The sequence below is a fragment of the Sprattus sprattus genome (assembly GCF_963457725.1).
Source record: "Sprattus sprattus genome assembly, chromosome: 4".
Classification (NCBI taxonomy): Eukaryota; Metazoa; Chordata; class Actinopteri; order Clupeiformes; family Clupeidae; genus Sprattus; species Sprattus sprattus.
The window spans coordinates 37,935,937-37,951,048 of record NC_137923.1 but is presented as its reverse complement, the minus strand read 5'-3'; the positions used below and the strand labels follow the sequence as shown (position 1 = coordinate 37,951,048).

General features: G+C 40.5%; 1 protein-coding gene and 1 pseudogene across 2 annotated transcripts; one reads left to right on the top strand and one right to left on the bottom strand.

Annotated features, from left to right (window-relative positions):
• Positions 1-441: 441 nt before the first annotated feature.
• LOC308363494 lies at positions 442-5,890 on the bottom strand (annotated as a pseudogene). Its single transcript has 6 exons — positions 5,851-5,890; positions 5,603-5,748; positions 4,825-5,326; positions 3,751-3,821; positions 2,016-2,133; positions 442-775 (listed from the first exon to the last, which is right to left on the bottom strand). The product of its transcript is annotated as an uncharacterized misc_RNA (transcript).
• A 2,330-nt stretch (positions 5,891-8,220) lies between these two features.
• On the top strand, positions 8,221-10,246 carry LOC308363493 (apolipoprotein A-IV-like; the record flags this gene model as incomplete). The annotated part of the gene is made up of 3 exons (XM_080836300.1): positions 8,221-8,260; positions 8,394-8,544; positions 9,670-10,246. 3 exons carry the CDS (start codon positions 8,221-8,223, stop codon positions 10,244-10,246), a joined length of 768 nt encoding a protein of 255 aa, XP_080692426.1.
• Between the last annotated feature and the right edge of the window lie 4,866 nt (positions 10,247-15,112).

Genomic DNA, 15,112 nt, shown 5'->3' with positions numbered 1-15,112 from the left:
AAGTTGCTGAGCAAGAGAGAGAAAAGAGTGCAAGACTGCGCTGTGTTTAGAGGCCTCAACTGCCAGTTTACCTTTGGCTGTCTCATGTTTATAGATAGTTATTTTTTACACAGATATGCTCTGTTCTAGATGCAGGCCTACCTCCAGGGTCTACTGGTTTTGCCTCTGTATTTCAGCGGAGGCCTAAATGAACAGATAGTAAAGCAACAGTATTAGAGTACAGTTTGAGAGTAGAGTTTATTGCACTCAGTGTACACAAACAGCAATGAAAACTGCTGCTAGATGAATTTGTTGTGATGAAAATGAGAGAGCAAGAATATCATTTACATCATACATAGTTTTAAGATGTTATGGCTGACATAATCTACGTAAGATTTACATGCACACTCATGGGCCTCCATCACACTGTCATTGGGCAGCTCACTGGAACAGAGGGTGCGTTTAATTTCCTTTAGTCAGTGACTCCCAAAATGCGGCAAGCTGAGTCTGCAGGGACTGTCCGACCGACCCGATGAGTGACTCAGTCATATTCCGCATGTCCCCAGCACTCTGCGTTAGCCGGCCATGGATGTTCTGGACAGCAGCAATGGCGTTGTTCTGGATCTCTTGAAGAGTGTTGTTCGCCTGTCGTTCGGCATGCTTATACATCTCGGACTGAAAATGGATGGCTTCAAGTTCAGCTGTACGACCCAGGTCATCAAATATAGACTGGGCCTTGCTTCCCAAGTCTTTGGCATATTGATTGATCGAATCCACACTCTCTGAGATCTTGTCACTAAATAGGAGATGGAAAAAGGGTATTTAACGTGAAAAAATAAACTTTGACCCCTTTTATTATTAATTAATAAAGTTGCTAGATTTATTTAAGGAGTCATTCTACAGAACTGGTTCAAATTCAAGTTCAAAAACATCTACAGACAAATGTATCTCTCCTCCCCCCCCCCCCCCCCCCCCCCCCACATCTTTGAATACAGTGTCTAATATCTTACATATAGGTACATATATATAGGTACATATTTCGTTTTTCCCCCCTCCCCATTTTTAAATGTTATACACTCATGCCATGTTTAACCAATATGACTTAATCATCATCAACATCATCAGGGCCGGAGTACCCCGGAGTGGATACTCATTTCTCCCCCAAAACAACTGAACAAGGTCCTTTAGGGGTCAAAATGCCCACAAATGTTCGGGGCACTCAAAGAAAAGGCCCTTGAGGTCCTGCAGTTGAAAAAGGCCTATAATGTTTGGTTAGCAATTTACCTCTCCTATAGATTGGACCAATGGTTTGCTCATTCTCCCCCCATAACATTACGGAGAGGTATTGATGTATCTTATCCATAATTGTCCTTTAACTTGCCCACTGCACCCTATTCCCACCACACCCCTCCAACCTGTCTCGCCTTCAATTTGACCCACTATCAAGCATACAGTAAATGCTTTGCTCAGTTTAGTAAACTTGCCTGGCATTCAAACAGGCTTCAGTTATTCCATTACTTAAGAAAGTTTCACTTAACCTGTCTGATGTTAAACACTACAGCGGAATTACTCTTTTTCATCAAAGATTCTTCAACAGGTTGTATTAAGCATGTTTCTGATTTCCACTCAGAATAAATCACTGGATTATTCTACAGACACTGCTCTATTGGCAGTGACTGAAGAGCTTCCTCTCAGTCAACAGTTCTTCTATTGCTAGACTTTTCAGCAGTATTTGGTAAATCACACAATTTTCATGTCTACACCGTCTCATCTGGGCATCTTGGGCAAGGTATACAGTTTGTTTAAATCTTATTTCACAGGATGATCATTTAATGTGCCTTGGCAGAGACAAGTGTCCAAATCTCCCTACATCTTTACTTTTTAAATTGTAGCCCACTGGGTGTTGTAATGTATAATAATTTGCATGAAATATACAAATCATATTACTTACTTATTTATTTAAGTATAAGGTAGGACTAGACCTTGCCACAGTGTTCTTAGCCACAGACACAATCTTTTTCTGTCGTAAACCTCACCTGATTTCCTTGCCCAGTGCAGTCTGTTGGACCAGTCCCAGGATGTCTGGACCTGGTTCATGTTCAGGACCTTCTTGGTCTTCATATCCATAATCCCCACTTTGGCATCGACTTTGGTCTTTAAGAAAATAATTACAAAGGATTAGGATCATAGGGAATTATATGCCCTGTCCAAAAAGCCAATTTTGTAGAACTGTGACTTGTAAGAACTAATTTAGTAAGGATATAGGGCTGTTAGTGACTGGTAGAATCAAAACTAGTAAGTAAAGACTACTCACCACCCATCAGTATCACAAATAGAAATATCAACGATGCCCTCATTGCTGGTTATGATGGTGGATGAAAGACAAAGATGTGAATAAACGTATAATACAAAAATGATCAAATATAGTGTAAGAAAACGCAGGTCTATGGTTCTTCCCCTGTGTGATGTTGCAGAGTGCTTCTGAAGTACTAAGTAAAAAAAACTCTCTATTTATGCATTTTTCTGGCTAAAGTCAACAACTGGCCTCTTTCGATCAATAGGTCTGTAAATAAACTCACAATGTATTGATCCAAAACATGTCACAACAAGACGGTTGAATGAAAAGAAGAGGATGATACGTTCTAATAATTAACACAATACTATGTCGCAATCGAAAAGTAAACTTTGGGCATCTTAGTAGGGCATGCAATATGCTATAACAAGTTTACATTTGCAGCTCATCGTTTATCAATCTATCCAACATAAATATTTACATTCAGGCATCATTGTAGAATTGATGGTTTATATAATCATCTTTTATGGTTTTATACATGTATGATGGATCACAAAAGATATGTCGTGAGTTACAAAAAAGATGCAGTGTGAAGTTTCAAAAACACTTCCATAAACAACACGTTATTAAATGTCAGTTAAAAACATGTTACATTAAATATAAAATAGATTAGCAGCAGTGGCCAAAAAAGTGGGTATGCGCTGTATGCGGTGCATAGGGGCGCCGCACCATGGTGGCGCAAAAGTGATGGTAAAAAAAAATAAAAAAATAAAATGTCTTTTCTATATGTAGCTGCTGTTGTGCGTTTCTAAATCATTTCTGCATTTCCTTAATGTTATATAACATTTTAGAGGACTAATTAAAATTGTTGCTGCATACCCCCCTGACACTGGGCAGTTGCACCCCTGATTAGCAGTAACTATTCCACAAACAGATCCAATTTGAAAACATATTTGTGGCCAAAATCAATAGCATTTAGGTCCAAAGTTGCTGAGCAAGGGAGAGAGAAGAAGAGTGCAAGAGGATGTTTAGTTTAGAGGCCTCACGCGCCAGTTTGCCGGCTATTTTATCCACCTAACCCTTGAGACCAAACACCCTTATGATTAATTTGTCACAACAAATAGTCCGGTAATTGTCAAAAGTGCCTTTCAAGGGCTTTTAAGAAATGGGACAGTAAATCATATTTTTATCACTTACGAAACATTGCTAAGGTGCATCTGTTTCTCTCTCAGACTGACGCACGGTTTTATCACGAGCAGGCTAGACTACTGTAACTCCCTTTTGTCTGGTGTCCCAAAAAAAGCCATTAGTCAATTATAAATAATACAGAATGCAGCTGCATGAGACCTCACTAAAACAAGACAGAGGGCGCACATCACACCAGTCTTAAAATCACTGCACTGGTTAGTTACCTGTTAGTTTCAGAATAGATTTCAAGATTATTTTACTAGCCTATAAATCACTCCATAGTCATGCACCTGCATATCTGTCAGACATGCTCTCAAGGTACACACCCAATAGATCCCTGAGGTCTTCTGGCACTGAACTCCTAATAGTTCAAAAGGCCAAGAATAGGGACATGGAGAGGACACTTATAATTTCTATGCTCCCAGCCTTTGGAATACTCTGCCAGAAAACCTAAGAATGGCTAAAACAGTGGAAACTTTTAAGTGTACACTTAAGACATACCTCTTTAATCTCTGCAATCATTCTGTGTAATATTTATCTGTTCTCAGTGGGCTGAAGCGGGTCTGCTGTACATGCGTATGTGCGTGCTTTGTTATATGTTTGCACTTACATGATATGGTCTTCATCTCTCTGGAAAATCTTTGTTTGTAATGGGGGGAATTTCCTCCTGGTATGAAATGCTTTCAATGTTTGATTTGATTTGATTAAAAATACACAACCTCATTAAATTAAAACAATACAAATTAAATAATTTATTTTGTAATTTTTAAAATGAAACATTTGAAGCCTATGTGACAATTTAATAAATAAATACAACAAAAAGAGTCAAGAGGGAAGGCTTAATATTTTCAGTGCCTGAAGCTAATGCAAGTAGAGTGGAGCCATTATGCGCCATCAAACTTCATCTTAATATTATTCCTTCTGTCTCAGACATTTCGACATCAAATACAGAATATTCACATCCATATTTTAAATGGAAGCTAATTTGATGCTGGTGATGAGGGAAGGTCACAGTGAATCCATGCCAACTAAAATTCTAGTTTCCATTGAAAATGTCATAGCGATTGGGCGTGGTAGAGGACTGTCAATCAAGGTGTAAAATCTGACTTAAACTGTGACCATTCCTGAGGCACACATACATGTATAGTTTAAATATAGTTTGAAACTATTGACATCTTCACTGTCAATGTCATCTCTAGTATGACAATCTCAAATAAGAGTGATCATCAAGAGTAACATCTGGTTGGCAGAGGTCTGATAGGGATCGTCTTTAATGTTCAGCTGGACTTGAGTCGGTGAGTCTCTTAGGTTAGAATAATTTAAACATCCGCTGGCAATTGTCAGATCTGGGACACTGTTCTTACTGGCGGTTCTTGGTGAAGGAATCCCACAATGTGGTGAGCTGGGTCTTCAGGTCCTGAGCTAAAGGATCCAGTTTTTCCTTCAGCTCCTCTGCGTAGGGAGCCAGATTCTGCTGGACCTCCTGGCTTTTCTGAGCCAGCTGCAGTTGGAAGCTGTGGGCCAGGGGAGTGATGTTCTTCTGGAAGTCCTGCAGATGCTGGTCCACTCTCTGTTTCAGCTGGTCTGTGTGGAGGCCCAGCTGGGACTGGCTCCAGGCTTCCCTTCAGCTCCTCAGTCTTCTGCAGCAGCGTGGCCTTCAGGGCCTCTGAGTCCAGAGCCTCAGCGTAGGTGGTCACTTCCCTCTTCAGATCCTCCACCCGCTGTTGGAGATCCAGCCTCAGCTCCTCGGCGTACGGCTCCAACTGGCTTTTCATGGCACTCAGGTCCTTCTCCACATGGGCCTTCAGTTGCTTGGCCTCCTGGGATAGCTTGGTCAGCAGTTCCTGAGTCAAAGGGGTCACCTGACTATGAACAGCTACAGTGTACTAGTCAATGGCACCAGCACTTTCAGCAATCCTGGCACTGCAGAGAAAGACACATTTAATGTATATCTTAAAAACATTTTCTGAAGCTCACCTTGGATTACGGGTTAGACTGAATGTAATCATGGAGCCTCACTTGTATTTAAAAGACAAATAAAATACACAGCTACAGTTGCAGTTGATATAAAAAAAAGTAGATATTTTAAGTATATATAGAGTAAGAGATAACAGACATGGAAATGTGGTTAGTGCCACTCACTTTATGTCCTGGCCCAGTTCAGACTGCCTTATTTTCGACTTCCTCGGTGGTGAGTGTCGCCTTGGAAACATAATCCCAGAATGCATTCTTCATCGTGTCCATATTGGAGATGGGCTGGTCCTGCCACATAAGATTGGCATGGCAACCTGTAGAACATAAGTGATGGATTTAATGTCTCATGATAAGATTACTAATACAGATTTAGGTTGCTGTTTATGATTAAGAATATTAGGAAAAATCTACCTTACCAGAAAAAACAGCAACTACAAGAACCAGGAATGCCTTCATGACTCCTCTTTAGCTTCTATAACTGACTAAAAATAAATGTGATCTCCATTAGTAAAATAAATACATCATGCATAATGGCACTGAGATGAAACAAATATTATGGATTAGCATATTATCAAGTGCATCTATTCTCCTACCTGTATCAGTGAAATTTTTTCCTTGTGTCTTTCTTAGAGTGAGCTGGAGTGAGTGCCCAGTAACTGACAGGCCTATATGCCTGGAGTGCTATGATGAAGGATGCAAAGTCCACGGTTGGGTGCCCTTCTGTCGTTGCATGTGGTGAAACTCCTGAATTATCAGAGGCAGAGCACAGTGCCCTTCTGTCACAATCAGTCACGTCACACATTCCACGTCACAGGTAAAGTGACGCTCAGAACACATGGGTGTCATAGAGAAATATTCAGGTAACAGAGAATACAACAACCATATATGAATTTAGCTGTCCTTGAAAAGATGGTTAAGGTCTCTAAAGGAACTTCACATACACTTCAATGTATGTAATGTGGGACAATATCTCCACTGCATGATTACAGAACAAACAGTGTAAGGGTTAGTGTTTGAGTGTTTCAAATTGTAAAATATGTCTGAGGTTATCTGTCCATATTGGCATTTTTGCCCTCAACTATAATCTCATGGTGAACGCAGGATAAAATGACCCACAAATGCGAAGAAACCTTTTTCAATGGATGGACTTTACAGTGATGTTCTTACAGATCTTTTGGTTTTACAGTCTAAGTTTTGGGAAACTGTGGATTCAGTTTTGCAATTGGTTAATCATGCTAAAAGAAACTGTATATGAATCTGTCTGAGTCTGTAAGAATCAGCAACACTTAACCCTTGCGTCATATACACAGTCTGCTTATCACAGACACAAAAGTTTCATTCACTGTCAGAGGGTCAGTAGACTAAAGGGGAAGGCTGACAACAGACATTCCTGTACATTGATGTGCTCAGCATACGCAGAGTCACCTATAACAGTCAGCAACTAGCAGTCATACAAATACTTCTGTGATGACTTTGGTCCACGTGGATATGTAAATGTGACACGCCACGTCACTAAACGCATAGGCCACTGTGGCTGTGATAAACTGTTTCTGCTTTGTCTTAATCTGGGGGTGATGTGCGGTTGTGATTTAAAGCCTTGAAATTGAAATACATTTCATGAGGTACATGTGTCAGGAGGTGCTCAAGCTGAGGGCATGGAAAATAAGGAAAGTAGTCCATCTCCTCCTGATAGGGTTAAAGAAGGATCCTAACCAAAGGATGAGAAGTAGCCCCCACTATCAGTGTAGTGGATCCTAGCACTGGTACTAGTAGGGGTTTAACTGATAAACGTGTCTTCATAGATGGGGAAGACATGGACATACACCCAATGCCCATTCTGAGTATAATATCAACATGTGTCTCAGGTCCCTCAAGTCCAAGGTTGAATCAGGTCAAAGCCTATGTCACATCACTGTGGATTCAAGTAAACTAGAACGAAAACCTTGTCTGCAGCTTCAGTTATCTCTATATAGAGTGGTGCCACATACCATACACATCAACATCAACATCACACATACAGATAAGAATTTGTCTCAAGCCAAGCAACTTCAAGAGCTTGTGTTTCTCTAGTTTATCACTCTTACACCACAAATTACTATTAGATCTATTTAGATGCTGTATTTTCCATAGGCTTAGTTGTCCTATTATGACCTTTAGATAAGCTGACATGGGGCCAAATGTTCATGTAATAATCCAGCTATTTAATAGGAATGAAACTGCATTATAAAACCTCAAATGATTGTGTGCTTTCTCTTTTTCCTTTTTAATATTTCTAAAAAAAAGTTATTTGAGGACCATCTTGACCAAGTTACACACATTTCATTATATTTTGGCAAGGCTGCTAAATCTTTTATAAATGATCACCAGGTAAGTGTGTTTTCTGATTCACTAATACATGACTGTAATGATTATACAGTCAGTGGCATGAAAGGTTGTGAGCGGAGGTTCTGTCTGGGTGATTCAGAGGGCATTCTGACGTGGATAATTCAGGCGTGTCATCATGGGTAACGACAGCAGGGAAGAACACAATGGACTTTGTCTCCGTCATCACAGCATCAATGTTGGTATATATTCAGGCCTGAATGTAAGTCAAGACACACACTCATAAACTCCAGCTGAGACAAACAGACAAGCAGACTAACAAGGTATAATATGACTATGATCTATCCCATTCACCTTTCATTTCTTATTTGATGTTGGTATTCTAACCGATTGTGGTGTGTACATATTAGTTCAGTTTGCAATTGATAATTGTTGTTGTTTTAGCCAGAGGTGAAACAAGAGTCATGAAGGTCTTTCTGGTTCTCACACTTGCTGTTTTCACTGGTAAGAAAAAAATAACTAGTACATTTTGGGAGATTCTTCAACATCGTCTCTTAACATTTAAACCTGTTAACCTCCTCTATCCAAATCATTACTTTGAACCCACTTCACTTATGACACCTGCATTTTCCACTAGGCTGCCATGCCAACATTATGTGGCAGGACCAGCCACTGCCCAATATGGACATGGTGAAAGATGCATTCTGGGACTATGTTGCCAAGGCAACATTCACTGCTGAGGATGCTTTACAGAAGATCAAACAGTCTGAACTTGGCCAGGAATTCAAGTGAGTAATATGATCGAGGTTGCAATTTAACATTTTGTATCTGATTTTATAAACAATTGTACATACTTTAAAGGCACCCAGTGCAGCTTTCGAGGCAAAAAAATAAACATTCAATTTCTAGTCTTTTTTACACGTAGTAAGTTTCAATAACTCCGTACCATTACATATCGACATTCAAAGAGCAAAGATGAGACGTCATTGTGTGGTGAGAACTGATAGAAAATCGTAAACAACAACAGTCTTTACTTATTGGTGCCACCAATAAATAAAGCAGGATTCCCGTCAGCAATTCTCTGAGTTTTCCGATGAGTCCCAAACGCTTCCGGAGATTCTAACACGGAAGGCAGGGCTGTCTGTTCTAAGGTATTTGCTGAATGTTACACAATGATATTCCGCAAATGTGGCCCATGCATTGAAAATAGTTGTTAGTACTTTCATGCCTGTAATTGAATAAAGTTGTTAGTACTTACAAAATTAATTATTATTATTATTACCTGTCCAACAGCACACGTGCAAGTTCGCTGTCCCTCTGCAACCCGAGCTTCTCGCTTAGCTTCCTCCATTCGTCAAATGTGTCGCCCAAGAGGACACGACACCCATATGCTTCTTATGAAACTTCAGTTTTTTCTGTGGTGTCGCGAAAACACGAGGTTGACCACGCTTTCTCTTCGTCTTCGTCTCGGAACAACTTAGATCCGCCATCATGAAATAGAACCATGCGCTTGCAAATAGTGAAGTCACGCGTTCGGAAAACTCAGAGAATTGCCGACGGGAATCCTGCTTTATTTATTGGTGGCACCAATAAATAAAGATTGTTGTTGTTTACGATTTTCTATCAGTTCTCACCACACAACGACGTCTCATCTTTGCTCCTTGAATGTCGATATGTAATGGTATGGAGTTATTGAAACTTCCTATGTGTAAAAAAGACTAGAAATTGAATGTTTATTTTTGCCTCGAAAGTTGCACTGGGTGCCTTTAAATACAGTGTCTACTCTATTAAATATACGTGCTATGCTTCACATGTTTTGAGTGTTAACCATCACCAAACATCTATCTTACTTTATATAGAATTTTCTCTATTTTTGCAGCATTTCATATTTAACTCCTCTCTTGTCTCTGCAGTGCCAGGATTGCTGAAAGTACTGGTGCCATTGACCAGTACACTGTAGCTATTAGTGTGGTGATCCCTTTGACTCAGGAACTGCTAACCAAGCTATCCCAGGAGGCCGAGCAACTGAAAGCCCATGTGGAGAAGGACCTGAGTGCCACGAAAAGCCTGTTGGAGCCGTACGCCGAGGAGCTGAGGCTGGACCTCCAACAGCGGGTGGAGGATCTGATGAGGGAAGTGACCACCTACGCTGAGGCTCTGGACTCAGAGGCCCTGAAGGCCACGCTGCTGCAGAAGACTGAGGAGCTGAAGGGAAGCCTGGAGAAAAGCCTGACTGAACTGCAGTCCCAGCTGGGCCCCCACACAGACCAGCTGAAACAGAGAGTGGACCAGCATCTGCAGGATTTCCAGAAGAACATCACTCCCCTGGCCCACAGCTTCCAACTGCAGCTGGCTCAGAAAATCCAGGAGGTCCAGCAGAATCTGGCTCCCTACACAGAGGAGCTGAAGGGAAAACTGGATCCTTTAGCTCAGGACCTGAAGACCCAGCTCACCACATTGTGGGATTCCTTCACCAAGAACCGCCAGTAAGAACAGTGTCCCAGATCTGACAATTGCCAGCGGATGTTTAACTTATTCTAACCTAAGAGACTCACTGACTCAAGTCTAGCTGAACATTAAAGACGATCCCTATCAGACCTCCAACCAGATGTAACTCTTGATGATCACTCTTCTTTGAGATTGTCATACTAGAGAGGACAGTGACAGTGAAGATTATTTTGAATAATATTCAAAATATATTTAAACGGTATGTGCGCTCCTAAGTATTTTCACAGTTAAAGTGAGTTTGTACACTTTGCTTTTATCTGGATCCCCTGACCCTCCTCTATCACATCGTGGAACCTGAAGTCCCAGCTCACCATACTGTGGGATTCCTTTGCCAAGAACCAACAGTAAGAACAGTAACCATTATCTGATCATTCTGATCATCTGACCAACAGTGGAGGTTTTGTTTATTCTAAGAAACTTGATGGCTCAGAAAAATGGAACATGACCAACTTTACCCTCCTGCCTCCATTGCTCTCTCACTTACGGTTGAAAACTGTTTCAAACTTATCAACTTATCTCACTGTGGAAGGCTTTGAAATGCTATGGTTTCGATGAAACTGAGGAGGTTTCCTGTTGAGGTTGATGATAGTTTATTGAAATATATTGTATGAGTATCTGTGTCATAAACATTAGTTCACTATCCATCTATGATAAATGGTACTGTCAGAGAGAGTATTTATTTTTTTTTTTTTTTTTTAACATACTGTTTATTGTTTTTTATCACACAAAACATCCCCATCCCCCCCACCCCCCCCCCATTTGACAGCTTTCATGGCGCAAACAGAAAATACAAAGCACATTAAATAAAACAGAGTAATGAAATGAAATACAACATAAACAACAAGAAACAGATCACAAATAAATAGACATAAAGATAAATAATTCGAGAAAGAAAAAGAAAAGAAAAGAAAAGGGGGTGTGTCCACAGCAACAACACAGGAGCACATTGTTATCATAAACACATACAGGCAACTTGTGATCGGGTTATGGGGGAGATCTAGGCCTCGTCTGTGACCAGAACTCACTCAACTCCCCTCTTAAGAGAAGAGAACTCAGATCTTCTGGAAGATAGTTTATGAAGGGGGACCAAATTTTGTTAAACATACCTTCTTTCCCCTTGGCCAAAGCCATCAATCTTTCATGTGGCAAAATACTGAAGATTTCTTTGTACCATTGTGTGACTGTAGGTGGGTGTTCTTTAATCCAGTTCAGCAATATGCATTTGCGTGCAGAAATGAGGAGTTTCTCAAGTAATGTGTATCTTGGTGCTGGGAGCTGTAGTACCTTAGAGGGTAACCCAACCAGAAATACGCTAGGGTCTTTTTTAACCTCAACTCCAATAACTTCACTAATTATTTTGGCCACTTGGGTCCAGAATCTTGACGTATATTTACAATCCCAGAAATAGTGAAAATAGGTCCCTCTTTCAGAGTTGCACTTGGTGCAGAGGGGGGAAATTGAGCGGTCTATTTTGTGTAATATGACCGGAGTAATGTGTAACCTGTGCAGTATTTTAAACTGAGTTTCCCTTAGTCTATTACTGGTAGCCGCTGACCTGATGGAAGCAATGGCCTCCTGCCAGTCATCTTCAATAAATTCAGTCCCTAAATCACCCTCCCATTTTTGAGAGATGTTGGGTAGCTCAAATGTGCCACAAGAAAGCAGTAGGGAATAAAAACCCGAAATGAACTGTTTAAGATTTTTACGGTTAAGAAGGAAGTTTTCTGGATTATGAAAGAGAGAAATGGTAGGAGGAAAGTTAGGCAAGGAAAAAAGGAAATGTCTTATTTGCAAGTAGCCAAAGAAATTGGATCTGGGAATATCAAAAGCATCCTGTAGTTCCTGAAAGGACATAAGAATATTGTCTTTAAATAAATGGCCAAGGAAAATTATTTGTTTATCTCGCCATGATATGAACACAGAGGAGTTGATACCTGGAGGAAAATCAGGATTCTGAGTGATGGGTGCCAGTAAAGATTTCCCATGTATCCCCAAGTGTTTTGAAATATCACGCCAAACTTTAATGCTATTATAAATTATAGGGTTGTGTTTAACCTCTGGGTTAATATTGTTTGGATTACACATAACTAGACTCCAAGGAGAAAATGGATAACAAGCCCAGGAGTCAACACAAGACTCCCCATCTATAAAGGCATGTAACCAGGACCAAAGGTGGCGAGCATGACATGCCCAGTTATAGAAAATTAAATTGGGTAATGCACGCCCACCCATATCTGTAGAAAGTTGAAGTACCTTAAGACGTAACCTAGGTTTTTTACCCTGCCAAATAAACTTGGACACTGCCCTCTCCAAATCCCTATTAGTCTTTTTTGTTAAGTACAAAGGGAGCATCTGCAAAGGATAAAGTAACCGGGGGAGTACATTCATTTTGATGAGACTAATACGTCCAAACAGAGATATAGGAAGGTTATGCCACCGTTCCAGGTCTTTTTTGACTGCACAAAGTATAGGTGCAAAATTAAGCTTCCAGAGATCCAACAGAGTCGGTGAGATTCTAATCCCAAGATATGTGAAACCAAAATTTGACCATTTAAAAGGAAAATTGTTTGGTACATCAGATTTGGCCATGTGACCTAGTGGCATAGCTTCAGACTTATTAAAGTTAATTTTATAACCTGACACGAAACTGAACTCATTAAAAGTATTCATAATTGCAGGGATGGATAACGCCGGAGATGAAACAAACAGAAGAATGTCGTCTGCATAAAGAGCAATTTTGTGTTCTATGTCTCCCAAATATACTCCTTTTATTTCAGTATGTAACCGTATGACCTCAGCAAGTGGCTCTAGAGCCAAGGCAAAAAGAAGAGGGCTAAGAGGGCACCCTTGTCGGACACCCCTAGCCACTGGAAAAGGTTCAGAGCGGCGACCATTGGTTATGACGATGGCTCTGGGTGCCTGATATATAGTTTGGGTCCATTTTAAGAAATTTCCACCAAGGCCAAATCTTTCCATAATGTCAAACAAGTAAGGCCATTCGACACGATCGAACGCCTTGTCGGCATCTAATGATATAGCTAGTGTTTTCTGTTTATTTTGGAATGAGGAATGAATAATATTTAAAAGTCTCCTAACATTGCCTAAAGAGTAGCGGCCATGTATGAAACCTGTTTGATCCGGATTTATAAGAATTGGGAGCAAGTCCTCGAGCCGTTTTGCCAAGAGCTTTGAAAGCAGTTTACTGTCAACTGATATAAGGCTAATGGGTCTGTAAGAGCCACATGTATCATTTGGTTTGCCCTTCTTCAGAAGAACAGAAATGTGTGCTAAGTTTAGAGTCGGGGGAAGACAACCCTTCTCAAGACTGTCAACATACATGTCTGTAAGGGGGCCCACTAGTGTTTTCCTAAACGTTTGATAATAGCCTGGTCCAAGGCCGTCCGGGCCCGGTGCCTTCCCACTTTGGAGTGTTTTGATAGTGTCTGAAACCTCCTCCTCAGTAATAGGCCTACATAACATATTTTTTTGATCTTCTGATAGGGATGGGAATTGTATCTTATCGAGAAATTGTTGTCTATTTTCCAATGAGGCAGTGCAATCTGAGCTATAAAGCTCCTCATAAAATGACTTCATGAGTTTGTTCAATTCAGTTGACTTAAAATGCCTAGTTCCATTTTTATCTAGAAGAGAGGCGATAATATTAGGTTCCACCCTTCCACGAGCCAGACGGGCAAGTAAACGGCCTGGCTTGTTGCCTGACTCAAAAAGCCTATGTTTAGCAAAAAATATTTGGGCTTCGGCTTTTTGGGTTAATATTTGATTAAGTGCCGAGCGAGCTGCTTCTAATTTTTTAGCTAGATATTTGTTTGGTGTGCGCTTAAATTGAATTTCAATATCTCTCAAAGCCTCTTCTAGTTCTAATTGTCTCTTTAAGGCCTCCTTTTTCTGTGCAGAGGTATAGGATATAATGGCCCCACGTATGGTGGCCTTTGAGGCTTCCCATAAGGTTGAAGAGCTAACCTCGGGGGTTTTATTTTCGGCAAAAAAGAACTGCAATTGCTCAGTAACGAAATCGATAAAGCGTTGGCTGTTAAGCATGACCGGAGACAGACGCCAATGATAACAGGAGGGGTCTTTGTATGGAGGGGAAATTACTATGACTACAGGTGAATGGTCTGATAAAGACTGGGTACCAATCTTGCAATCTTTTATTCTGGCCAAGAATTGTCTTGAGGAAAAGAAATAATCAATTCTGGAATGAACCTGATGAGGGAATGAAAAAAATGTGTAATCCCTATCGAGGGGGTGAAGTACTCTCCAAGCATCATATAAATCCAAATCTTTTAGAAATTCACGCAGACTGTTACTCTTTGAAGAAGATGTAAGGCGAGGAGAAGATACGTCCAACTCTGAGTTGAGCACACAATTTAAATCACCACCAATGAGCATATTTTGGGAGGAGAATGATGCCAAATCAGCAAGAAGTTTTGGGAGGAAGGATGCTTCATAATTATTTGGAGCATAGACACATCCTAGAACAATAAGTTCACCATATAGATAGCCAGACAGGAGCACATACCTTCCCTCTTTGTCAGATATGCTTTTTTCCAAGGTAAAAGGTAATGAGCGGTGTATGAGAACAGCAACCCCCCTACTTTTGGAATTATACGAGGAGTAGAATACCTGACCCACCCAGCTCCTTCGTAATTTCAAATGTTCTAACTCTGAGAGGTGGGTTTCCTGGACGAAGGCTATTTGACATTTTTCTTTTTTTAAAAAGGAGAGTATCTTCTGACGCTTAACAACGTTGTTGATGCCTTTGACATTGAGTGTGATTATTTTAACGTCACTCATAACTAAATATCAATTGTAAATGCAACAACATGA